The sequence below is a fragment of the Mastacembelus armatus genome, chromosome 21 (assembly GCF_900324485.2).
Source record: "Mastacembelus armatus chromosome 21, fMasArm1.2, whole genome shotgun sequence".
NCBI classification, from domain to species: domain Eukaryota; kingdom Metazoa; phylum Chordata; class Actinopteri; order Synbranchiformes; family Mastacembelidae; genus Mastacembelus; species Mastacembelus armatus.
The window spans coordinates 12,037,194-12,064,580 of record NC_046653.1 but is presented as its reverse complement, the minus strand read 5'-3'; the positions used below and the strand labels follow the sequence as shown (position 1 = coordinate 12,064,580).

General features: G+C 39.7%; 1 protein-coding gene across 1 annotated transcript in view; it reads left to right on the top strand.

The window, feature by feature from the left end:
- abca12 (ATP-binding cassette, sub-family A (ABC1), member 12) overlaps nt 1-27,387 on the top strand; it is a 60,292-nt gene that overhangs the window by 17,815 nt on the left and 15,090 nt on the right. The window contains exons 23-57 of the mRNA XM_026294678.1: nt 22-152; nt 371-513; nt 1,113-1,280; nt 1,509-1,726; nt 2,516-3,457; nt 3,642-3,748; nt 4,927-5,033; nt 5,659-5,858; nt 6,305-6,381; nt 6,880-7,010; nt 7,994-8,158; nt 9,518-9,682; nt 9,857-10,052; nt 10,283-10,422; nt 10,922-11,041; nt 11,191-11,281; nt 11,601-11,780; nt 12,383-12,692; nt 13,493-13,607; nt 13,835-14,164; nt 14,657-14,726; nt 14,832-14,966; nt 16,296-16,457; nt 16,659-16,842; nt 17,505-17,723; nt 18,430-18,626; nt 20,145-20,302; nt 21,415-21,648; nt 21,868-22,015; nt 22,373-22,619; nt 24,021-24,110; nt 25,122-25,209; nt 25,303-25,430; nt 25,950-26,037; nt 26,372-26,480. Coding sequence (XP_026150463.1) covers nt 22-152; nt 371-513; nt 1,113-1,280; nt 1,509-1,726; nt 2,516-3,457; nt 3,642-3,748; nt 4,927-5,033; nt 5,659-5,858; nt 6,305-6,381; nt 6,880-7,010; nt 7,994-8,158; nt 9,518-9,682; nt 9,857-10,052; nt 10,283-10,422; nt 10,922-11,041; nt 11,191-11,281; nt 11,601-11,780; nt 12,383-12,692; nt 13,493-13,607; nt 13,835-14,164; nt 14,657-14,726; nt 14,832-14,966; nt 16,296-16,457; nt 16,659-16,842; nt 17,505-17,723; nt 18,430-18,626; nt 20,145-20,302; nt 21,415-21,648; nt 21,868-22,015; nt 22,373-22,619; nt 24,021-24,110; nt 25,122-25,209; nt 25,303-25,430; nt 25,950-26,037; nt 26,372-26,480 — 6,293 coding nt within the window. The remainder of the gene's footprint in view (nt 1-21; nt 153-370; nt 514-1,112; nt 1,281-1,508; nt 1,727-2,515; nt 3,458-3,641; nt 3,749-4,926; nt 5,034-5,658; nt 5,859-6,304; nt 6,382-6,879; nt 7,011-7,993; nt 8,159-9,517; nt 9,683-9,856; nt 10,053-10,282; nt 10,423-10,921; nt 11,042-11,190; nt 11,282-11,600; nt 11,781-12,382; nt 12,693-13,492; nt 13,608-13,834; nt 14,165-14,656; nt 14,727-14,831; nt 14,967-16,295; nt 16,458-16,658; nt 16,843-17,504; nt 17,724-18,429; nt 18,627-20,144; nt 20,303-21,414; nt 21,649-21,867; nt 22,016-22,372; nt 22,620-24,020; nt 24,111-25,121; nt 25,210-25,302; nt 25,431-25,949; nt 26,038-26,371; nt 26,481-27,387) is intronic.

Below are 27,387 nucleotides of genomic sequence, written 5' to 3'. Positions count from 1 at the left end.
ATCCCATGTGTTTTGTCCTAGACTTGAAAAGATTCTGGAAGAGCTACTGTCAACCCCTGGAGGAGGAGAGCTATTGCACAATGTCTCATCGCTTATCGCAGTGTTTGAAAAAATCATGGGACATATAGTGAACAACACACAAGCACAGAATGGTGAGAAGACTACTAAACATAACATATGTTGCTTTAGAAGAATGTTAAGAGATTGAATATGATCACAATAAAACTACTACTGTACGTACAGTACACACCAAATAAGAACCACTCATCATTATCATTAGACTCTTACTTTTTCTTATTTATACTTGACTGATTTTACCAATGAGTTGTTATTTTCTAAACCCAGATGCCCATTGTCTTTTTTTCCTCAGTGATGATATCAAGCCTTCAGGAGCCCGTGCTGACATTGATGACATTAATTGCCAAGTCTGTAAACGCCAGTCATTTAAACTTGTCTGACTTCTCAGAAAAAATCCAGCTTGCCATTGAAGTCACATTACAGGGAGCTCAACAGGTTAGACTGCCACTGTTCTCTCGTGCAAGCGTGTCTTCCCAGCTATTTGTGGGCACTTTTTTGTTTGTGATTTCATGCGTACGTGTGTGTGAGAGATTGAGGTGGAAAACAATAGGCTACTGTATCACTGCATACATCTCAACACAACATGACAGAAGACTTGATGTAAGAGCAGGGTGAGAATGCTTGATGACACTGATAGAAAGCCATCTGATGTACAGTACAAAAAAGAGCTTGCCACATTTTGCCACATACACAATTGGTCCTCATACTTGAATATTAGCCAGACATTGGCAGACTGATGTTATCCCCAGATATTGACATAACACAGATAATATAACAGTAAGTATCAGGGCGCAGACGGAAACACATAAGCAGTGACAGCAAGTTATTATAATCTTTAATGTGTGTGTGTGTGTGTGTGTGTGTGTGTGTGTGTTTTTCTGGCACTGCATGCCAGTCTGTGGGAAGTGGTGATACCTGTGTGACATGCCCTTTTCTCTGTCTCTGTAACTGGAAGAACACAGTGTTTATAGTGCTGAACTGGTTTTGTTTGAACAATGCATATTTAGGCCATTTGTTAACATCATTTTCTCAAGGCTAATGGCACGTTAGAATGCAGTGAAGCTCTCAAAACATGGGAGACAGTAACAGAGGCAGCAGGGTTAAACCACACCACCATGGCAACATGGTGCAGCATCAGCCTGCAGCCTTTTTTGGAGGCTTATGCTGCAGCCAAGACTTTCTTCTCCAATGTGAACATGCATGTGAGTATATGCATTCTAAATTAAATAAGAAATTGAGAAAAAAAGAAAAAAAAAGAAAAACTAAACTAAACTGTTATGATATTACTAAAATATTAAAATGTAAACAAAAAAAAACCAAACACTTTCTTAGGTGTAATTAACAGTTTCACCACTTGGTGGCAGTGTTGACACACAGAGAATGCTGCTAATTGCTTATGGTCTATCTCTGTTGTCCTATTCTTTGTATAGGACATGGATGTGGAAGCAATGACTGTGAAGGCCACAGCTGCCAGGATTGTCACGACTATAGAATCTCTCTACCAAGTCATTGTTAACCAAACACTTGTGATAGATCAGCTTGTCAAGGCTTTTTCCAACCAGCTCTCTGTGCTGACAGGGCAGCCTCTGACCCCTGAGGCACAACTTTACTGGCACAAGCAGCTCCAGGACTTGCAGTTACAAAACAGGTGACTACATACAGCTACAATCAGATTGTATCATTGCTAACACAATGTTCAAAAATTGCATGAGAAACCCATCATAGCATTACATACTTCCTGCTGATTGATTGGTTTGGTGTTGTTCTATATACTTTCTTTCAGTCATGTCAAGAGAGTCAGTCGTATTACTGCACACAGACCAACAGGCACAAAGTTTCCTCTGCATGAGCTCACTGCTCCATTTGTTCTTACATTATCTAGAATGTACCAGTCTAGCCGGTTTGATTCATAGGTAATTACACAAGAAATTGGAGTGATCATATTTGCATTCAGCTTGATTAAGTTGATGCAAGTTGGCCTGAAAACAGGGCTTGACCTGATTCAGCTGGCCAAGACATCTTCCTAAAATTGATTTCCTTTTATATGCTAGCTGCAATAATAAGCCATGCATGATGATAAGGATCACATTCTGCATATTGCAGGTAATCAATCACATCTGACTCCATGAGTTATAGATCATTGATCACAATGGAAAGACTCTACAGTCTATTATCAAGGACTGAATGAGAAAACTGTGCAAATAAGTATGAAGCATGATGATGAAAAAATACTCCTTTTGACCAAATATATTAGATATTAGAGCCATCTGGAATCATACTGCTGAGGGAATTAAAATAAAAAACTGGTTTTCATTGCCTGAAAGAAGTTGGTGAGAATTTTTCCTTAGTCAGTTCTTGTGCGTCTTCTGAAAATGTTTTCATTTATATTGATATTTTTTTTTACCTAAGCTTATATCTGAAAATTTCCCCTTTACAGCATGTCTGCAATGAAAATGCTCTCAGATGAGGTCCAAAACAAGGCCCCATTCCTAAAACCTTATGTTGATGCTGCTGAAAAAGCTGAACGCTACATCCTGCAAAACTACAAGCTCATTCAAAACAGCAGCTCATCCCTGGAGCTCTTCAAACAGGCAACAATGAAATTCCTAACCTCTGCTAACATCACTTCAGACGTCTTCTCCATGATCTCTCGAAATTTTTCTGGACTCACTCAATCATCTTTTACTGACGTGATGAGAGAAGCTATCCAGCTGATGAGTGACCTGCAGATATTTGAGGGTGCACCCGCAGTTTACCAAACAGTAAAGCAAGTCCTAACATCCAATGACACAAATATGATTGTGCAGAAGGTGGTTGAGATGACTGCATGGTTGAACTCCACTGAAGCATCTGGGCTAGATCTGCTGAGTCAGGCTCTCCCCAAAATATATGACATCTTCAGGCCTCTCTTGTCAGTCTTAACCCAGATGAATGTGAACATCCCAGCAAACATGGAGCTGTATGGAGATCTAGTCGGAAACGTAGTTGCAATACTGAAGAAGCTGGCAAACACCAATGATCTTCTACCCTCCATGCACCAATATCTGGATATGTTTCAGTCACGAATAACGGGCAGTCATACCATCAGTGTCCTACAGGGAAGCATGGCCCCATTGATGCAGACGAGAGAACCAATGGATGACTTCATAGATCTGTTCTACATAAACTACCCTGTCATGTTCAAAGCCATCTCTGTCCCTCCTACTACAGCAGAAGTTATGGAGACAGCTCACATGTTCTTTGCCAACCCTGATCTGAGTGTTGTATTGAAGGGAGCTCTGAGTGGCATGTCGTGGGGCTTGAATGCCTCTCAGGGAAACACCATTGATGCTGGCCTTGGGATGCTCTCCTTCCTCACTATCCCCAGTGCCTTTCAGATGTAAGTGTTATTTATACACATCTAATTTAGCTTTAATAAGAATTAAGAAAAATATTTTTTTGTACTTTGGTTTGTGCAAACTTGAGATTTAGCATCACAGCATCCCTAGGATTTGAAAAGAGCGTATTTGAATCTTGAAATTTTTGCCCTTTTTCATAAACTGTCATTGCTTAATCTTCCACAGGTCATCACTTGATCTCCTGGCAAATGCTACTGACATGCTTCCCAATGACCTTCCTTTATCCTCTCTCCTTAAAAACATCACCAGGACACTGACCAGGGAATCTCAAGGTAACTTTATAGTTCAGATATACAATCCCTCTGACTCACTGTGGACATTTAAAGACTTCCTGGGCTAGGGGAAGCTTTATAATGAGAAATGTGGACTCATTAGTTAATTGGAGAATCCCCAGATGAGTGATTCTTTATTCTTTTTGTTTTTCTTCAAACTAACGTTACCTTCAGATTCCAGAGTGAATTTCCTTCCACTTATGCTTAGTTGAATTGTGGGTTTACTGTGGAACCCACGCTGATGCTGCAGCTTGTGTTTACAAACCTGCTGTGACAGTGCACAGTGTGTGTAATAAGCACACTCTGACACCCTGTGCCATTAAAGCAGTCACACAGCTTGGAACAGTTCCACCTATTTCTCTGACCTTCATAGCTACTGCAAGACCATGGGAAGACCATAAAATGATTTGTTAATGTTGTTGTTATTGTATGCATGGTTATAGTGCGGCATAATTTATTTTGCAGATATGAGGAATAAGACTTCACACCAGCTTAGCATGAGCTCCCAAAGAGCCCAAGGCCATATGGCCCTTCTCCAGCAGAAAACCACTCAGCACCTTTTTAAATCTCATTAGCGAAGTAGAATTCAATCATTTATCCTGTCCACCCTCGCTAAACGTCTCCCCTCGCACTCACACAAGTGGACATCTATGACCTCCTTTTAATTGGCATCTGTGCTTGTGTGATAATGTTTTTAGTGCATAGAATCACTTTGTAAGCAGCAGTAGCTTCAATTCTCTGCAACCCTACTCACATACCGTGAACTGTTGTAATTGCAAAGGCCTCTAGGTGTTGAGCACCCTGAGATTAAAACATCATCATTGTCTAATTTTGGCCTAATTAAATATTCTGTCATTGCATCTTTTTGCCTGAGGTGATGCCTTTCTTATGGCTTGTCAAATGTTGTACAATGCACAAAAGCATCTAGTACTGTTGGCCTTTCTGGTCCCATCAGTCAAAGCGCAGGGCTTCACTTTAAGCACATCATTTGCTGCTCGCTGCCTGGCGACCCTGCCCTGTAATGGTGCGAGTCGTAATGAAGCCCAGTGGGATGTCATGTTATTCTGTCACCATACAAACCTTATTGTCCTCTTTTCCCTTTCCCATCCAATCTTCCTGCCTAACTCTAATAACTCCTCTCTTACCATCATTTTTTCTGCTCTTTCTCTGCTTCACAGAGAACCAGATCTTGATGCAGCAGATCATCCAAACAGCCTCAGAGCTCCTCCTGATCAACTACACAGACCCACGATTCATGGAGCAATTTGATAATTTGACATCACAGGTCTCTGCATTAACCCCTCCACTTTTAATATACAGTATATATCATTCATCAAGATATTCAAAAAACATCTGTCAAGATACAATGTTATTCATCAGATTTTTAATTAGAACTACTTATGATTTAAAGAGTTTGATCACACAACTTAACACCCATGTTACCAGGACTCAAACTCATATAGTCTTTTGGCAGTCACACTGGAGCAAAACAACTGCACCATGTACTTGAATAGTCAACAAAAACAGCACCAATGATTGAATATTGGTAATACTTTTTAAAAAAAACAGCTTTTTTGTAGTTTGACAGTGATGCTGATGTGTTTTTTGATTAAAAGCCAAAAAGTATTCCTCACTGCCAGTGCCAAAAAAGCTGTAAACCATAAATTGCAAGTATTCAATATTTCACACATCAAGGCCAAGCCTGAAAGACAGAATCATCAAAAATAAAACTTTTCAGAAAAACCCATCTTAATCAAATTCTTTAGTTGGAATGTAACACTTTAACCTGACATATTATTTTTTTTTAGGCTTTACTCATAGTATGACTTACCAACCAATCTTTGTTGCATGTGTTTGATTCTGAGACAAGATAAACTCCTTCTGGTGCTTACATGACTGATTTGTTATAGGTGTGCGCCTTGGAGAATACGGAGTCTGTGCGTCTGCTCATGTCGTCCCTCTATATACAGCCTGGGCAGCTGTGTAAAACTTTTCTGCCCAGCTTGAAGATCCTGGTTCAAAGTCTGCTGATGAACAAAACCGCTCTGACCGATGCTATCTTCCAGACTTTAATAGGAAACCCTAGCACCTACAGTGTCCAGGAGAACTGGTACGGCATTGTCTTCATCCTTCTTAAATGTTTTTTTTTTTCTTCTTTCAAAGGCTTTCACAGCAAAAGCTCTTACCATCATCTATATCTTTAATTCTTTCATTTCTTTGGTACAATTTGCTAAAAAGTGGTGGAGTGGTGCGGCCTGTGGCGCTTTGCGAACCCCGCCTTGCAGGATTTTAAGGGTGTTGAAGTTTGCAAATTAGTCACAGTCATTGCTGTCATTTGTGGCCAGTAAGCAAACTTTCCTTGTGTTGGTTTAACTGCGTTTTCACCTGCAGGCTATATAGCCTGCAGGTGCCTGGCAGCAATTTACTTTATTCAAATGGAGGCAAAGTTTCCTCTAAAGTAATCACATTTAAATGTTTTGAACATTAAATGCATTTATATGTTTGTATTTTTGTGTCTGTCTTTCTGTGTGCATGCTCGCGTGTGTGGGATTACAGGAGCTCTGTCTTGCTTCAGAGTTTGAGCTTTAACGCCAGCAGCCTCAGCGCTCTCAACATTAACATCACATCTCCGGGTGAGACATTTCTCTATATCACAATAGTGACTGTGTTCAGTGTGTGTTACTTTATGGCATCTCCAATATATTCCCGCAGTAATTTCACACTTTTTTTTTTTAATAGTACACCTACCAGATATTCCCATTATTTCTTCTTTCATTATTTCTACTTTTCTGCTACATAGATTTTACTTGTCACTGCACATTTTGTTGCTTTATATATTTTATAATTTTGCTTTAGGGCTGTGGCCAGGTGCCGCTCTTTTAATGGTGGATTTCTATATAAAATAGATATTGGCAGTTAGCAATTAAAAAAAAAAAAAAGGGAAGCACATGGACACACTTTAAAGAAGCTGTTGCACCTCTAGCAGGCAGTACAATTAAAATGCAATACTCAGTTAAGGATTCATTTACAAGACACTTACATACAAGAATACAACTGAAAAGAAAAATAATTCATGGGTTTCGAAAAAAAAAAAAACATTTTTGACTGGAGTTCATATCACTGTTTTGCAGGAACGGTGACGGTCGGTGAGCTGCTGAGGAATACAACTGCCTTTGTTCTGGATGTTCACCAACACATGAATTTTAGTTCAGCAGTTCTGTCTCAGCTGATGGAAACCCCTCTACCCAACAGCAATTTGGAGGTGAGCCAGGGGCCTTCTCAGCCTGTATCCATTTACTGTACATACTGTAAATGTGCAGGTGATTGTTTAATGAATCGGAAAACGCAGTTAGCCTCTATGAAGGCGCATAAAAATCATGTTCCTAAATTCCTCAGCAAACAATGTGGAACAAGGTCAATGTTTTCATAACTCAAGGTTTCCTGTAGGTCACGCTCAGCAGGCCCATCATCTTCTTCTTAGGAGAAGCAATTCTACACCCTCAAATTGGTGCTTATTTTCCTTTATTAGGTAGTATGTTATGTGGTCATTGTATTATTTATTATTGTATTAGCCTACATACTTTGCATAAGGCCGGTGCTACTGTACATAATGCAACCTAAAGTGCATGTAACTTCACCTTCACTCCTGTAAATCCAGCTTGTTTTATTAAAAATGGTATGAATTAGGTTAAAAATTAGTTGCCTTTACAGCACAAATTCACTTAGTAGCTAGTCAGTGTACATGGACCATTTCTCTAAAGCGGTAAAAAGAGGCTGTCCTCTGAAAGTCTACTAACAAAAGTGGCAGGGAAAATCACTTAAATAGAATTTGTCAGCTGCAGCTAGAGCATTACTTCCTCTACATTACACAGGTGAGTAAAATAACAACAGTAGATGAGGCTGTAGCTGACCTTTGTGACTTGTGCACGTCCCTTAAATGGGAACAAACATTAAATTAACTACAGTAGCTTGAAGAAGTCTGGCTGGGGCTGTTCATGTGGTCCTTTAAATGTAGACCTCACACCCACCAGGTTCCTAAATGCCACACTATAGTACAGAGATTTGGAAGCCTGGTTACCATAGAGAGACTACTATAAAGTAAGAATCTGGTCTAAGTGATATAAATGCACAAATAGAACACAACTTATGTTTATACCTGTTTGTACTTTTATGCCTGTGCCATCTTCATGCTCATGTTGCCAGCATTTAACTGTTTCTACAATTTTCTCAACGCTGCTGAAACAGATTCTGTCCTGGTTGGTCAACCTGCGCCAGTGCAACTCCTCAACAAACATGAAAGAGACAGATGATGCCATCTTGAAGACCTTCTGCTCCATGTCAGCTGAACAGTGGTACATCTTCTCACTGCTGATGGCTCGCCATCTCAACGTGGAAAAACTCATTTTCAGAGTAAGGTTGAATTTAAGTTGTGTCTCGTGTCAAATGGAAACGAAAATGGTTCACTTTCTACGGCAGCTAATGCTTTTATCCTTATTTTCGTAAAATACCAGAGAATGTGTGAATTTGATGATTGCACGTTCAGCTGTAACAGCTGAACAGACAAAGAAATAATTGCTGTTGGGCAGTCACAAAACATACCACAGTACAGTTTTGGAGGAACATGTGAGGCAGAGGGAAATGCTTTTGTACAAGAAAACGTTTGATCACAAGACAAAGCTCTCTCTGTCACACATATTAAACAGTGTATTCCATAACTGGTGTTTTTCCATTTCATTAAAGAAAAAAACAGTGTTCATAACAAAAAAACAGCCCATCCACCTCAGAATATGTGATAAGTTATTGAGCAGCTGTAGTTACTGTGTCTACATGCAGGAATATCAAACTTAATTAACCATATAAAGGTAATTTTAGTCATTTTAATCCTTAATTTAACATGTTTTTTATTATATTTTGACAGCATGCTTTGCTATTTCATTTTTACTATTAATATTCATTGGTTGACATTTAAAGCTGCTCTGATAATTATTGTTCAGAGAACACTCCATCAAGTGACTAACTGGAATGTAAAAGGCGTTTCTCACAGTGGTGAACCCACAGAAAATTAGTTTCCCTCACCTCTATGTTGCTCCTTAGCTCGGTTTCAACTCACTTTTTTGTTTTTATGGTGGCAACTTTACAGTTTTTGTTTACTTTAATGCTCTCACGAGCACAGTATACAGACCTAGCAGGCAACATTCAGCTCTCAAAAGGCTCTCAAACATCCACTGTACAGTGTCTGCCCAGCACTAAACAGCAGGTAGACACAGTTACTGTAGTGACTAGCTGATGTGCCTGCCCACTGCCAGAGCAGCAGTTTGCTAACAGGTTGGCTTTATTAACTTTAAGGTTTCTTTCCCACAAAAACTCAGTTCATGCATTTTTACCAATAGCTTTCATCTAATTTTTTTTTTAAGTATAGAGAAGACTATCTTCCAGCTGATGTCATTTATCACTGGTATGTTGATGTGAATGTGAATTTTTATTTGTTACTTTTTGCAAAAATTCTAATTTGGCACACTGCCACCAAAGCAGAGCTTGTTATCTGTGACCTGACGATGTCTAGTACTGTTAAAACACTAGGCAATATGAATTTTTCCTAATGCTGCTCTATTCCTAACACAACCTTTCTAGCCTTATGATAAAATCTGCAAGATAAAGCAATGCAAAACAAAGGCAATACTGTTTTGTATATGCCAGTGCATTGTTGACTGTAAAGATTAGAGAAGAAGGAAGAGATGTAGAAACTATCTTTGAATGTTTTTGTTTCAGATGGTGTTGCCTGAAGAAATGCAGAACCTGGTGGGGATTTTGCTTCAGTTGGTTAAGATTCTAATGAACATGATGAGCAAGCTGCTTCCTGCCATCAGTCAACTGCAAAGCTACCTGCTCTCCATCGAAGACCTCAACCTAGTGGCCAACAGTGAATTTAGACAAGTGTGTACTCTTTACTACAGTCAGTGTTTGCTCGTGTGTGTGTGCACAGGCAACATTAAGTTATTTTGCTGAAGCTTGTTTTAAGAGACTTCAATTTGTATTCTCATAAACATGACAAGCCATTTTAAATACACAAAAACCATAATGTATTAAAAGTTCCCTGCTTTTCTTCAGATGACAAGAGGACGGAGGTCCGTCATGTCCACCCAGTCTATTTTCGTCACCCTCTCTCGAGCTCTGTGCAGTAAAGGTATCACAGCTCTGTTTGGAATCTCCAGCATCCCCAACTTGTCGGAGGCAAACCCCTCCACCTCCAGCAACGAGCAGAGGGAGGAAATAATCGAGAGGTTCAAGATTCCACGAAATGCCAGTATGTAGGCCTTTTGAAACTGTATTATATTGTCTGTGCAGTCACCATTCTTTACAGATGTATGTTAGGTCTTGATATTCAGTGTTTTTTATTAAATTTCCTTCCTTGCTGTAAAATCTATAGTCACAATTAATGACAAACTGTTGCTACCATAGCCTTAGCCTTTCTTTGCAAAAATGATCTGCAGACTCTCTGAACATTTGATGAACCTCTGTTCTTTTGTTGTGTAGCTCCTTTCTGTACAAACATGTACCTGGACATGGTCAGCACCACAGGAGGAGCCATTGCCTGGGCTTTCCTCAAACCAATGCTGATGGGACAAATCCTGTACACCCCTGACACGAATGTCACCAGGTCCATAATGGAGAAGGTATAAAATACCGTATAATACTGTGTAAATAAACACATACACAGATGATCTTTTCCACCCACACAGCAGTCAATACTCTCAAAGCCTTGTAACAGAAACAAATAAAATAAAAAAATCAGGTTAATGTTTTTTAAGCTAAGGGAACTTAATGAATTTTATGTTTTAACTTCTCCAATACCCCCACAGCTGACTTACAGGAGTTTTTGTAAGGAACCGAATGTAGCTTTTCTAGGCTTTAGTTCCCTCTCTAGTCCTCATGCGCCCAGCACATTGTAAGCCAGAAATACAAAGCTGCCCTGGCATATATTTATATTTGTATGCACCACAATCTTTCACAGTGATTCTATTTTGTGCAAGTTTGAATTTGTTTTTAGCATCCAGCTGCCTGATTCAAAACAGACACACACACACACACACACACAAAAACACAGCAGGTTATGATTTCTTGTTGATATCCAGCCATTTCTCATGTTCTCATTCTTTTGCTATCCTTGCCCAGTCCAATGCCACTTTGCATGAGTTTGCAAACCTGAGGAAGAGCTCACAAGACTGGATTGAAACCTCCAACTACATCATGAAGTCTGCCGAAATACTCAGCCACACTTTACCAATGCTGCAGGTATGAAAACCCAGAACTCTATACCTAATTACTGCAGCCAGCATTCTGTCGCCTGAATACCTGGAGATAAACTTTGCAGTGGTCTTGCATGAGTTTCAGCAGCTGAATCTTGACGTTGTACTCTTCCACTCTCTCTTCCTTCTTGTCAGAATTCCCTAGGCAATCCCTTTGTGAAAAATTTCATTGAGATTGAGACAGACATCGATGTTGACAGAATGAAGGAGACGCTCAGCAGCTTCTGTGAGTGAGCATTTGAAGGTTTTACTTTTGTAAGCTGCAGATACCAGGCTTAGCTCTATATCCCTCCTTCACTTATTTGCCTGTAAAATATCCATGCTATCAGAAAATGGGACTACTCCTTAGGTTTATAGAAAGCATTGCACTCATTTTGGCATGGAATTCTTATGACATAGTACTTCTGTCTTAGTCGAGATAAAGATAACATTACAGTGAACAGACAACAAGCATGATTTTAACTTGGATTTCTAGAAATAAATGAGTCTAAAACTTTACTTAGATTTGCTTCAGTGCTGTTAGTTACTGTATTTATTTTTTAAAGCAAACATGACCATGATGCTGGACAAGAACAAAAAGATTCTGAATCAGATCACCACCTTGTCCCGCCTGATGGTGGACCTCTCCTCCTGTATCACGTTTGACCGTTACCGTGGCTACGACTCTGCCGAAAAGCTGGACAGTACCGCCCAGGAACTTGCCAAAACTCGTGATCTCTATGCAAGTGAGTAAAATGAGTGGATGAAATAATGGAATAAAATATATAAAACATTAAATATAGTCAATGTGCAGTTTTCCAAGTCCTCTGGACCTGCAGTTATTAATCCCTGGATGTGGATTTTGGTTTTGGTTGATTTTGCATGTTTTGACCAAATCATTTTAATTGGCCTGCACCGCTGTAATACAATAATTTGAAATGATTTATGACATGGATTCATTTTCCTCCCTATAATTGGGATTGCCTAGTAGGTTTTGCCACCTAATAGAGGAATACAGCTCAGTTTTACAACAACCTGGGTTGTTAATTTTTGTTCACTGTGCCATAAATAATGACTTTTTTTGGACTTTTGTGTTTGAGTTAGAATTTGTAGTTAAATAAGGTTTCATGAATGTAAACCCAGTCTGTGACAGAGGCTAGCAGCTTTAATGGGTATTAGATATTCACTCAAGCAAATATATATTTATTTACATTTTCCCATGTATGGTGATTCCTCAGTTCTTCCCTATGGTAAAGAGTTGCCTTAAGGAGAGATCTAACTCAGGGCAACATAATTCTGCCCTTCAGAACAAAGTATAGGCAATAATATGGTGCAATCTGTTTTTAAGGTGTCATCTTCAAGCTTCCCAAAGAGGACCCATCTAGGACCTCATCCTCCTCAACATCCCTGCCTCCTAAAGTCAGCTACACTATCCGCATGCATATGGACAATGTCATGCGTACTGACAGAGTCCGGGACCCCTATTTTGTGAAGGAACCACACATGTTTGCCAAGAAGACAATGCGCTACAACCGGGGCTTTATCTACCTTCAGGAGACCATTGATCGGGCTATCATCGAGACCCAGACTGGACACAAAGTCACTGAGCCAGCCGTCCAGCTGCAGGCCTTCCCCTATCCCTGCTTCCTCCGGGATGAGTGAGTTCCCTAAATGCATGGATACACACTAGCATATGCACTCCTACATACACACACATACATACAGATAGAGTATAAACATGTACAGGAACATGAAAAGATACACAGTGTCCCTGAGGGGATTTACAGGCATTGATGTGGAATAATGCACATCACTCATCCATTTGCCACTTGGGACTGACAGTAAGTAGATGTTCACAACAACTTTTCACATTATAACTGTCTCAGTACCATGTGCATGAATATTCACTATCATTGGTCATTAGTTTTTGAAGCTCATACACATACTGTATGCACTCAAACACTCTTCAGGCCTTTAATAACCATCTATAGCAAACCGCACTCATCTTTGTAATATACATTCAATCCAGCATGGGTTTAGCTTTAACTTGTGCAACAATGCACAACAATGTGTCCAGTAAATCATGCTTGAAGCTAATGCCTCCATTCTGATTTATTGCTCAACAACACAATTTCTGACACGACAACTGTAAAAAATGGATATATACAGTAGTATTATAAACCCTATGCATTAAATTACTATACACTGTATCCAGCTCCGCATACTATTAGGCCAAAAAATAAAATAGAACGGCATTCATTTTGTGTAAATAACACAAGCATCAGAGCATGACTGTCAAGAACCCCCCACCTCAGTATTGCTCTTCTGCTCTGCTTTTCTCACTCTCTGTGAAGCCAGTGACTGAATGATAGGCCTTTTCATCTGCTGTTGTTGACAGGGATTGGATGTTAGGTTTTCTATAAATTTGACTGACAACTGGCATTTCTGTATTCCCCAGGTACCTTGAGGCCATCTCTTTTGTCTTCCCACTCTTGCTGATGATGGCCTGGGTGCTCTTCGTGGCTGATTTTGTGAAGAAACTGGTTCATGAGAGAGAGCTGAGGCTGCATGAGGTAAGGCTAAAAAAAATGGTCACACCTGCCAAAGTCCATTTTTTTTCCATGACCCTCTGTTGTGATATTACCCATATGTGTTTTTGTTGAGCAGTTAGCATTGCAGAAAACAACATTTTTCCTTGGAACACAGCTACAAAATGTTAACATTTTCACACAAACTGTCTTTGTTTTTGTTGCCAGTTCAGTGATTTTAGCAACCATTTTTATTCTGTCTAATCCCGCAGTACATGAAGATGATGGGGGTCAACCCATTCAGCCATTTCTGTGCCTGGTTCGTGGAGTGCGCTGCCTACCTGTTGATAACCATTGTCATCCTCACTCTGGTGCTGAACTGTGGAACAATCCTGCCAAACAGTAATGGCTTCATCCTCTTCCTGTACCTCTGCGATTACGGTCTGAGCGTCATAGCCTTCAGTTACCTGGTCAGCTCCTTCTTTGACAAGACCTACATCGCCGGCCTGAGTGGCAGCCTTCTCTACGTCTTCTGCTTCTTCCCCTTCATCGTGGTCATGTCTGTGGAGACGAATCTCACCCTCGCCCAGAAGAGTGCCCTGGTGAAGAACTTTTTGAACACCCTTTATTATTAGTCATGTATAATAAACTACTGTCCTACATGTAATGACTTAAAACACCAAATGACGTCATTTGTTTTAGATGATGCTGAAAAATGAATTTTGTTTCATTTCACTCCAGTCAGCTTTAAAAAATTACTGATGTTATGATTAGAAAAATATTTGCTCAGTCTCTCAGTTCCTTTACGAGAATGTGTGGATAAACAGCAGCTTTTGCCTTCAGTTGTTTGCCGCTGTGAGGTTTTATTGTTATTTTTCATTCTAGATAACATCACTGCACACATTTGAAGTCTTGTTTGAACAAAAATCCTCGTGTCATGTTGAGAAGCTTTTAAATACATGACTTTATACTTCACAGTTGTCAGGAGCAAACAGAATTGTATAAAGCCATTGCTTTTAGTGAAACGTTTTTTGATATTCTCTTTTTGCTGCTTCTCCTTTTTTTAAATCATTTCTAATCTCTCTCATTTTCAGAGTCTGTTTTCTCCAGCCTGTTTCAGTTACGCCAGTCAGTATGTCTCTCGCTATGAATCCCAAGGAGAAGGTATGAGCAAACAGACATCTGACTACCATAAAAACAATGACACACAAAAACACAACTGATCCAGCAGAAACCAACATAAAACTTTTCTACTTTCGCCTGCTTCAGGAATTCAATGGAGTAACACATACTCCTCACCCCTGGCTGGAGATTCAGCCTCATTTGGTTGGCTCTGCTGGCTGATGCTCATTGACTCCATCCTCTACTTCCTCATTGGAGCCTACATCCGCATGGTCTTCCCAGGTGAAACTTAACACTAAAACAGGCAGTGATTTGTGATACGAAGAATATATCATTGCTTAACTTGGTTTATTTAATTGGATTCTACTTTTTCTTGTCTAACTCTGTAATGAGCCTTCTTTATCGGGTCAACTGTTCTTGAACTTTTAGTATTACCAATATCAATACCAATATCAATATTAACATTAGTATGATAATAGTGCTATGTCTAAAATATCAACTTAATGTGTGCATTTGTGTAAATGTGTGCGGTATCAGGAGTAGACGTCCTAATGCTAGTTTTAAATGCTAATGTTTTGAAATGCAGAGATAAGTAATAATAACTAAAATAATAATAATAATAATAATACATTTTATTTCATGGCGCCTTTCAAAGTCTCAAGGTCACCTTACAGATAGAAAAGGAAGCATACAGCATGATATACATAGAGTGCATTAAAACAACAGTAACAAGAATACATAAACGGCGGGAGAGAATGTAAAGGCAAAAGCGTGGATTATCTAGGAAGTGGGCGAAGTACAGTAAAAGTAAATTGAAATACAGAAACCCAGATGACAGAACAACAAATATGAAACAGTATGAGACAATATGAAATAGGCAGAGGGTGGTAGGACATCACGGGCTGCTTTGAGAAGTTAAGAGAGTTAGGTGGAAAACGCTATACGGAACAGATATGTTTTGAGTGATGATTTAAAAGTTGATAAGTCCGGAGACGACCGGATGCGATGAGGGAGAATGTTCCAAAGGCGGGGCGCAGTGTGGCTGAAGGATCTAGCGCCCATGGTGGCCAGGCGCGCTGTAGGGGTGCAGAGGAGAGTGGAACTGGAGGAGCGGAGAGGACGAGGCGGAGAATAGATATGAAGTAGTTCAGTGATGTATGGTGGGGCAATAGAGTGGAGGGCTTTGTAGGTGAGAAGGAGGATTTTATAGTTTATACGGAAGGACACAGGGAGCCAGTGAAGTTGTTTAAGGACAGGGGTGATATGATGTGAGGATGGAGTTCTGGTGATGATTCGGGCAGCAGAGTTCTGGACAAGTTGAAGTTTGCGAAGTGATTTGAGAGGTAGACCAGTGAGGAGTGAGTTACAGTAATCCAAACGAGAGGTGACAAAGGCGTTAATGAGTATTGCCGTGCTATCGGTGGTGAGTGAGGAACGGATGCGGTTTATGTTACGGAGATGGGAAAATGATTTAATTATTAAAATATTGAGTGACGTGTATATTACTCAATGCCTATTTGACGCAAATTCAAACATTTATGAATTGCTTGTTAAACATGTCTTTAAATGGTGTTCTATGAATTATTGACAAGCTTCTTTTTAACCAATCAGGAAAATACGGCATCCCAGCTCCATGGTACTTCCCATTCAAAGCCTCCTTCTGGGCTGAAATGTGCTGTTGTGTTAAGTCAAAGAGTAAGGTGGGCAAAGGACTCCTCTTCAGCAACATCATGCAGAAAAACCAGCCGGTCTTTTCTGATGAAAAGGGCAAAGGTACAGTAAAAAAGTGGAACTGTACCATGCTGCAACAGATAATAACAAGCGGCACTGTCTCCTTCTCATGTCTTTGTTTTTTTTTTTTTTGTAGTAATCCCAACACCCCACTACATTTTTATTGTTCCCTCACTGTTCATTTAATTTCTATTCCCTGTCAGTTGGATTTACAGGTTGTCTCTGTCTCCATGTTTTTCTCAGGCCAGAATACTCTTTCCCGTCAGGACGGTGAGGATTTCTCAGGGCTACCAGTGGGCGTTGCCCTCCATGGTCTCAGCAAGATCTATGGCGACCGAGCAGCCATCCAGAACCTTAATGTTTCCTTCTACGAGGGTCATGTTACCTCATTGCTTGGTCACAATGGAGCTGGCAAGACCACTACAATGTATGTGTGCTCTGTTTTCACTGGATCAGCATGTCCTAAGATGAATACAAATGCATTTTGGTCATTTATATACTGTATGCACTGACATTTAGATTTGATTTGTGCTTCCTTTTAATCATCTCAAGTGTCTACTGCTGACAGAGAGATTGTTTTGTCCAAATCTAGAACAGCAAATGCACCATGGTGAAGACTGGCCTGATGGGTCTTCATCAACTGGAGCACTTGCATTTACATTTTAAATATTACTCATTTTGCTGATGCTCTTATCCTGAGCAGCACATAATAAGTACAGCAGCAGAATAAGATTTAACAATGCTGAAAACAACCAAAATCAAGGGGGAATTTGATGTCTTCTAATATTCCTGGGTACAACAAATCATCATTTATGAGGAAAGTGTTGGTGGGAAAGTACCAACAAATAGAAAATAGGGCAAAAAGAAAAGAAATTTATAACCTTTTATGTCCCAGGTGGCCAATATGAGCTAAAGTAATTGCTCATTACCGTCAGACTTTATATTTGAATTATTATTAAGTTTTCCCAATTATGAAACATAAATAACTCTACATGAAATGTCCATCTACAATCATCTCTGGCGACAACATATAAAACTGTCAATGCTGTATTTTCACTCATGTAACAAATGATCATTCTCTGTGCTCAGGTCGATCCTGACTGGCCTTTTCGCCCCGTCATCTGGCAGAGTTGAGGTGTACGGCAAGGACATGCAGACCAGCATCAATGACATTCGCAAGGAGCTGGGCGTCTGCATGCAGTATGATGTCCTCTTTGATCACATGACCACTAAGGAGCACCTGCTGCTGTACGGCCAGATCAAGGCCCCACACTGGTCACATGGGCAACTGCACGAACAAGTTCGAACGTAAGCTTAGCATTTCAAATTCACTGTCTCTAAGATGATATGAGGGGTTGTGCGTGAAGTTGACTTGGTTTTATAACCTGACATTATTAGCTCCAATAAATCCTCCAGTAGAAAGGAAATATAGGCTATGAGAGTTGAACAGTGAACAGTAGCCAGTGCTCAAGACCAGTGACTGGTTACTCAGGGGAAATCAAAAAAGGCCATGTAGTGTTCAGATATGGTCATAGTCAAACAGATTTTATAGCTGTACTTGCAGAAGTTTATGGGTACCTCGAGGCCTTATTGTGAGAATTCTAATTTGTTGTAAGGAAAAAATAATTTCTTTCACATTTCTTTTCTTTGAAATAAGCATCTCAGTGACATATATAATAATAATCAAATACTTTCACAGCTATTGAACATCTCTTTGTTTCTTTGCATTTTTGGGATATGTTTATGGGAGCAAGCACGAGAACAATCATTTGCCATTCTGTGGCATCATTAAGCTGTGTGTTGAACTCAGTTGCATCATGATACTATTTCTATGGGGTTTCTGCATGACAAGAAGAGCAGTAATAAGCCTGAGCCCTAAAAGCAAGAAACTGTACCATCCCCTCTGGTCCCTGTAGTTCAGAAACACCTGCTGGGTATCTGATGGAACTATAGCTGAGAATTGGATTGTAATGGATATAAAAAGTTGACTACTCTTCATTGACTCCCCTACCAGGATCCTGGAGGAGACCGGCATGTACTCTCACAGGCACAGGCGGGTGGGAACCCTGTCGGGCGGCATGAAGCGCAAGCTGTCAATCTCCATTGCCTTCATAGGGGATTCTCGCTTGGTGGTTCTGGATGAACCCACCACAGGAGTTGATCCTTGCTCCAGGCGCAGCATCTGGGACATTGTTATCCAGCACAAGAAACGTGAGTCTCTCAGACACACACAAGCAGTCCTGTTAATTTGAGTTCATAAATTCTCCATTGAAACAAAGGTCACTGATACTTGATTGCTACTACTATGCCCACCACTAATAATAGTAATAATTAAAAGAACAGGAAAAAATTGCAGCAGCTTTTATTTGAATTTCTACAATGCTTGGCCTTACTTTATTCAGTGTGTATGTGCAATCCCTTGGCCATATAATTTGTCCTTCAGTCATTTTTACTATTATAATAGCCCAGTTTTATGTCTAATTATGCCTAAAATTCTAGATTCCCTCTCTTGCTGCCTGGATACAATTAAAGACTAGATTGTAATATCTTGCAAGTGGATACTTAAAATATCTTGGACTATTGACAGCTAACTTGAAATGTTCTGAGAGAAATGTTGGACTTCAGAAATATTCATAAAAATCAGAGATAGTGTCACTCAAAGCAGCTCTTCCCAAAAACATAGTTGAGCAACTTATTCATGCCCTATTTTCTTCTCCCCTTCACTTTTTACTTGCCTCATGGATGCAGCATTTATCTGTCTGCAATTGATTCAGAAAGCAGCAGTAAGGTCTCTGACAAACACATTACAAAGGTTTAAAAACTAACCAATATTAGGCACCTTTTTTTTTATCATTCATCATGTTGTTCTTTTCATATTTTGTTTTGTTTTCTCTTTTTATCTAAAACTTTTGTTGCATGCATATGCACCTATCCACCAACCTATGCATGCAATGTATAGGAAAAATTTTAAAGGTGCTTTATGAATACATTTTTCTTCCTTACTTGCTTATGTAATACCTAGTCAGTATCTAACATTGGAATAGACAAATGTTTTTCTCAATCTCCGCTGTGTACAGAAATACTCAACTTCACACTGCACTCACTGCATCTTCCCCTTAGCTTATAATTAATCTAAAATAAATCCAGAAGTACTTCTTCTTTAGGCTGTCTTTGGGGAGCAGCAGTAATAGCAGGAGACAGCTAAATGTTGCATAATTGTAGATGTAGGAAATATCCTGTGTAATTGGCTCTGTCTCAGATGTTAGCTGAGAGTTTGGTATCAGGGGAATTGATTTCAATATAAACTTTCTGCATCACCTTGGAGTTTGTGTGCCTGTTGCTCCGATGATTTGTGTTTGCATGACACAGCTTGTGTGTGGTTTGGTTTTTGTGATATCTAGATTGTGGTTTGTTAATTTAGTTTTGTGCAGTGTGCATATGCGTGTGTGTGTGTGTGTGTGTTGGTGTGTGTTAAAAGGCCAAGTTATGCTTAATTAAAATAAGGAAAATAAAATATAGTTTCCCCAACAGGCATCTAAAATACACCCTCCCTGAATACTTGTGATGCCTTTAAAGTTTTACAGACAAAGTTGACTGGTATATATAATCTTACTGTTTCAAAAGATTTTAGTGAAGTTATAGTTATGTGTTAAGCAATGGTGTAATAACACACACACACACACACGCACACACAAATAAATAAAATCACGTGTATGTGTGTCCTCTCAGACCACACCATTATCATGTCTACCCACCACCTGGATGAGGCTGAAGTCCTGAGTGACCGCATCGCCTTCCTGGAGAGAGGAGGATTGAAGTGCTGCGGATCCCCCATCTACTTGAAAGAAAAGCTGGGTCAAGGCTACAAACTCACCCTTACTAAAAAGGTATTCATCCTTGCAGCTATTCATTCACCACATTCAACAAGGCACATAGCCTTACAGCTGCAAGATTCTTTTGACTTTTTTTTTTCTGTTTTTTTTCCACAACCTGAAAGTATTATGAAAACATTTATTCCCTTTTTATTTTAAGATCCATGTTTTAAACATCAATGTATCCTCAATAGGCAAGTGCTTCCAGTCCTATTCATCATTTTACCGTAAGCAAATATAATTACCTTAAGGCTATAACCTTTCTGTTAAAATGGAGAAAGTAACAACATATCTCTGATGCAATTTGCTCAAATACTCCATTAACACTGGCACATCTTGGGCAAAGCACAATCAGTATAAACATTTCAGACTAGATTATAATGGTGGATCAGTCTTGCTCAAGTGTAAATAAATCCTAGGTTTTATCTCCCCAACAGTGAATTGTATCAGATATATGTAAACTGCAAGATGGACTAAAGCCCCACAAAATGATGCTCCACTGCAAAATGGCTCATACTTCGTTCAGCTGTTTTCTAATCGACAAGTAATTTTCTTGACCCTGCCAGTTTTGTAGCTTTTTTCTTCTTGACAAATAAATAAGTGTAGTAGATCATGATGTCCTTTATGATTTGGATGTGTACAATGTCATAGGGATCACACAATGATCCCCTTTATGATAAAATACTGGCCATATATATATGTAGCCATAAATATCAAACATTTCAAGTATTTTTGATCAAATCTGAAATATCCTGTATTTTAACTTTCTCTTACATCTGTTTCAGGCTGTATCAGAAGTCTTTTCTATGTTAGTGCTTAGTCATTTGAACAACCTAGAGGCATAAACCCTGAGGCAATGTCAAACAAAATGTGATGCCAGTTTCATAAGTTTAGCTCAAATTTAACACTTGAGTCAGATGACTTAGTAACTATTTGGACAACACATTCATCAAAAACAGCAGAAACATTTTATGGTTATAGTGAGGGGCTTTTTTTTTTTTCAAAATGTGGATAATTCAGGGGAACTGCTGGGATAATATTAGAGCATACATGTTTACATAAACAAAAATAAACAAAAAAGAATTTTAAAAATATGTTCTTCTTTATTCCACTTTTTACTTTTTCAGCTTCAGAACCCAGAATCTGAGCAGGTTGACAACGCTGAACTGAAGGCCTTTGTCCAAGCCCATGTACCTGAAGCACGACTCAAGGAAGCCCATGGGCGCGACCTGATCTACTCACTGCCCCCCTTCACCACATCCAGCGCCTCCTCATATCGCTCCCTCCTGACTGCACTGGACGCCAACCTGGACACCCTGCATCTGGGGGGCTATGGTGTCTCTGACACCACCCTAGAGGAGGTATGCTCACACACAATAAAACACAGCTTCAGACTGCAGTCACAGTGAAGAAAAAGTTTTGCAGCTTCTCAGGTATTTGAATGTTCTTTAGAGAAATGTGCCAGGGCCTCATAGAGACATCAGAATAGTATAATCCATGAAATTACCCTGATAGGCTTTCTGAAAAACACAGATGTCAATGTTTGTTTGAAAATTTTTTGTATTTTTTTATTTCCACAGGTATTCCTTCAGCTGACTCATGAGAACTTAGAAAATGGGACTGAGGACCGTCCCCTGTCTATCTCAGAGACAGTTTCTGACACTGGATCCATCGACAGCTTGTCTTCAGACACCAGTGAAAACATCCCAGGCTTTGGTGACAAAATCAGTGAGTTCATCCACATTTTTTTGTCTCCCATTCCTCTTTTTCTTGGTTATGTTATGCTGAGACATTCTTTTTTGTCCTACTTTGTTATAGGTTCTCAGATTTTATACTTGACCTCAAATATTTTACTAAGACTTACTGAGCTGACCTAGTTCTACAACTTCTTCAGCTGGGGCACTCATCTAGATGGACGGTGCTGCCTTCTTTTGTGATACTATTCACTGTACATGTTGACCTTTAGTACATTGTCCCTTAGAAAGCAAAAGCAGGCATCATCAAGTCAGTAAGACAGTAAGGTAGTGCATTAGTTATTAGTTATAGATAAGATCTTTTCTCCTTTTCCTCCCTCATGTGTTTTAGAGCTTACTGGTTCGTCCATGGTGCGTGGCATCGCACTGGCCTGGCAGCAGATGGTAGCCATGATGATCAAGAGGTTTCACCACTCCCGTAGAGACTGGAAGGGCTTGCTCTCCCAGATCCTGCTTCCTGTTGTGTTTATGATTTTTGCCATGGGCCTGGCCTCCATCAAGAGTGACTTGCAGCACTATCCTGAGATGCAGCTGAGCCCTGCACTCTACAGCATTGGACCAAGCTACTCCTTCTTCAGGTACTCATGAAGCTCTCTGAAGCTGTGCTCTTTTATTTCGGTTTATTTGGAAAGGTCAGATTAATGTCGCAGGGACTCAGGTGCCAACAAATAATCACACCAAGATGTGAAAAAATTTATCTTCTCCAAGCAAATCTTTGTCAATAATATTTGTCAAAACAACCCCAAAATAAGGTTTTTGTTTTGTGAATGTATAAATATGGTAAATTACAGAAAAGAGCTAGAGTTGAAGTGATTGAAGACATAACTCACCTAGTTTGGCAAAGTTTGAAAGACAATGACTTGAAGTGTCATGTCCTGGTGTTCAGAAACTACTTTGCTTGGCCTGAAGGAGGCATTAAAATAAAATAACTAATTTTAAAACTGGAGACACTAACTGCAACATCCCTGTCTGATTTTGATGAAACTTTGAGGAAGGGTTGATACATCTCATTTCGTCGATCGGCCTGTTGGGTTCCTGCATCATTTGCAGGGGGATGGCATGTCTCACTTGTTAGAAAATGAATTTGATGCTGCTGTTCGTTGAAGGGCAGACAGACCTTCCAGCAAGGGAGAGAAATGATTGTGATAAAGGCGGCTGAGATGCAAGATCAAAGTGAGAGAGATTAGGGGTGTCAGGAGGTTGTGAGATGTCTTCTTTCTTAAAATGTCCTGTTGTTTGATCAAGGGACATGTATCAAGGCAGAAGATGCTGAGGTGCCAATGCATATCAAAGGCTGTATTCATGCCCCACCGAGTTAATTGTTCATTGAAAAAAAAAAAAGTTGATTTATTTATTTCCAACAAGATTGAGGTCGGGGCATTTGTGGGTGGATGCTGAGGGACGTTTCAGGTAGTTGAGGATCAAATATGCTTTAGTTTTCTGTTTCTGTAACTGTAGATTGTCATACTAGAGTATCAGATTTAATCAACTTTCTCAGGGCTCTGTGTTTTCTGACTTGCAACAGAGCAATGCAAATGCAATCACCTGAATCTTATAATACTTCCGTATGCTTTTAACGGTAGTAGGGGGTTGGAACAAAGGAAGTCCAACTGAAAGTGGCTCTTCTTTTATTTGTGCAGCTCCTGGCAGAAAGGATATTATGTTAGAATCAAGAACAGTGTCTCCATGGTCATTTTATTGACGATGTTGTGAGGTAGTAAATTGCTCTTAAGCCAAATTTCTTCTAAGAAAACCTTCATAAATGCCAACCTTGAATTCTAATTCTTTATAAAACCCCAGCCACCAAAATTGATCTAAATAAATCAATAATCACTAAAACAAAAGCTATTTGCCTGCTGCTGATGCCATGTAAGATCCTTATGAAGCATCTTTTTGTTTGTGTTATTTAATGTTATTATTGTAAAATTGATGTGTTCCCTTTGAGTCAAGGCTGACTTTATTGTTTTCTGGCTCCACAGTAACCAAAATCCAAGCTCCAGCCAGCTGGTGGACACCATGATGTCGTTCCCTGGGATCGATAACGCCTGCCTCGATGGGTCCGATAACCCGTACGTAATCACATCTCAAATACCAGCTGTATTTTTTCCTGAAAACGATAAATCTTCCGTGTGCCCTTGCTCAGTTTCTCAGTTTCTGTATTCTTCCCTTTTTTCACCATCCACCCTTTTAACACATCACTCATTGTCATTCTTTTCATGCCTCCTTTTTCACCTTGTTTCATTTTACTAGTCTGTCACTCCTTCCAGTTTCTGCCACTCTGTCTGATCTCTCTAGCGTCCCTTTTCTCCATTTTACTGCTGCTCAGCTCAATGTATGTGGCTGAAAGCCTGCATCAGGACTTGGGGAGGTGAGAGCATCATTTGTATTCCTTAAACACAGTGTGTTTATAGGGGAGATTTTCCCCTTACAGACACTCAAATCAATGTTGGCACTCATGAACCAGACCCTGGAGGCATTTTAAAATTCTGCCAGCTTAAAAAAAAAGGTGCAAAAGAGCCTTGTTCATGATATGCTGTAATCACAAAATGACAATCTGGCATTTATATAGTTTACCGGAATAGACTGTACGTCCCCTGACTTTCCTTCATGGGTCATCGTTGATCACTAATATAAATTTTGAATAAAAAGTAAAGTAAGTAACGGTTGTGTGTGCAGGTGTCCACATGCACTGCTCATTGCATTTGATTTGCAGAGTGCCTCTGAGAACATTTGGAATAAATTGTGGAGAAGTCAACGTCAAGTCACACAAGAAAAAAATCACATACTATGCTATTACAGCACACACTCTAAACACATCTGTAGAGTTTGGACTGATGTAAAAATGTTTAGGTCCTGATTTCTCAAAAATCATGCAAGCTTGTAGCTACTCCCCTTTTTTTCCCTTTCCTTCTTCTTCTTTCTTGCTTTTTTCTATGATGTGTACACTGATTTTAGGCTCTCATGCAGGCCATCATATCAGCTCAGTTTCAAAATGTGTGTCCTGGGGTGTGTATAGGGATAGTGCTTATCATGCACTGTAGACTCTCATCATTTCACTTTGTGAATGTTTCTTTTTAAAGGGTCTGCTCAATAAACAAAGGTAACTGGACTTCCCTCGGGGACAGCTCCAAACCATTTGCCCCCTGTAAATGCACCAGACAGGAACAGGTGAGACTGGGTCATGGAGGACAGTGTGTGTGTTTGTGTTCTTGTTCACAAAAAAGGGCAACTGTGATATTTTTGTGTCTTCTGCTTGTGCAGGTTTGTGATGTGAACAACTTCCAGCCACCTCATCTGAAGGTCCCTTCATCGCAAGTTGTTTATAACCTCAGTGGAATCAATGTGGAGAACTATCTATTGGCCACAGCCAATGACTTCATCAGGAACAGGTGAGTGCAGCTGCTAATGGGAGCCACACTCAGTTTTCATGCTTCATTGTTGGTTTGCTGTATGAAGCGATGTTCCAAGATCCAAGATCCATTGCCAAGTGTACTTATTTAACACTTGAAAAAGTTTTATTTGAAAAAAATATGTGTAAATCAACTGGAAAGCTGTAAATACTTGAACTGTTAATGGTGCAGTTGGAAAAAAAAGGGCATTTCTTTTGCCAAGCAAGAACGTGTGGAAATCTAATGGCTATTGATTGCAAATAATGTCAGCTGAGGCCTAAAAGCTTAGTTTGCCTGGGTGCTCAGCTTGATGCGAACGGGCTTCTAGTAACTTATGTTATTCATAACAAATGTGGGTCAGATGCTTTTATCCCCAAATGCTTCTTATCCACAGTTACAGATTTGTTTTGATGAAAATAAAAAACTAAAAAATAAGAAATGATGTGTTACATCTAATTTCTCAGCAGCATTCAAAGCTCTTTTTTTTCATTGATACAAGTCCAATTTGTGTTTTTTCAGATATGGTGGCTTTGATTTTGGCATGCCGCTCCCTCCTGACCTAAAAATGGACGTCAGAGCAGTGCCCGCAAACCGCACTCTGTCTAAGGTATCTTCTTCTCATGAAACCCTGCTGCCTGTGGCATTATTACTTAAATCGCTCTAAGTTAAAACATGACATCTGAATTGAAGTTGTTTTGCTACAAGATGTAGACACCATCAGTATCATCATAAATATGCAGTGCTATGCTATGCTACTGATTTAGTATGGAAACTTTTTGACATGATGGAGTCAGTGCTTATTTTAACTTTGAAGCCTTGTTTTCAGGACACTTGAAATTATTTAGTAGAGATGTAGCAGACCTGTTTACGTTGATCTGTAGCAGTGACATTGATGCTTTCTACACATGTGAATGGCTGTGTTTGTCCTTGCATTGGTGTAGGTCTGGTTCAACCCTGAGGGCTATCACACAATGCCAGCATACTTGAACAGCCTCAACAACTTCATCCTACGCTCAAATCTTCCAGCAGACAAGGATCCGCGTAATTATGGTAAGCTGCTGTTTGTAGAATGTAAATAAAAATGTAAAACAAACAAAGGACATAGATTGAGATTCCAGTTTCGTGGATAAATGACTTTATAAATGCAGACAAAAGCAAATGCAGTAAAGAATAAGGCTCTCTAATTTAATGACATTGCAATATACATTTATTGCTGTTTATTATAATTTCACTGGTTTTAGAAAAGGGTCATACATATTATTTTTGGTGGGTTTATTTAATTTTCATACAGGCACAAAAAACCCCACAAAGCTGAGGAAGGTTGAAAAAAGACATGCCTGGGTTGCACATCAGTATTAGGAAGGTACTACTGATTGAACACCCAGTGCATCTTGTAGACTAAATATAAAGAAAGCTGTAAACAGTGTGTTTACTCACGGTTCATTTCACTGGATTAAAGCCAGGGGGTGCTGTGTGTCCTTAGACTTACACCCCTATGCCTGGTGCATACTGATGAATGTCTCTCACTGGGGAGCTATGCTAAAGAGAAAGAGGCTGGCCCACGTTTTCAGTGCTGTTTCAGCTCTGAGTATCACCCTGACCATCTGCCTGCGGGCAAGCGTACACAAAAACACACAGACACATACACACAAATGCACATAAAACATTCTCATAAAAACATAGAGCACATGCACAAAAATATATGCACGCACACACACTCATTTTGTCCCCAGGAGATGATCAAAGTGCTTAAGGGGTAGAGTGTAATCATTTAAATGTTACCTGCAAACTTACAGTGGGTGTCAGGGATGCAGGTCCAGGGAGATTACTTTTCAAGATGATCATATATCTGTCAAATGCGAAACCCTAATCGTCACATTGTGTGCTACAGTATCAACACCAGGTTGGAATCCTTTAGAGGGATACATCAGACTGTTTTTCAATGCCGCAGTTGCAG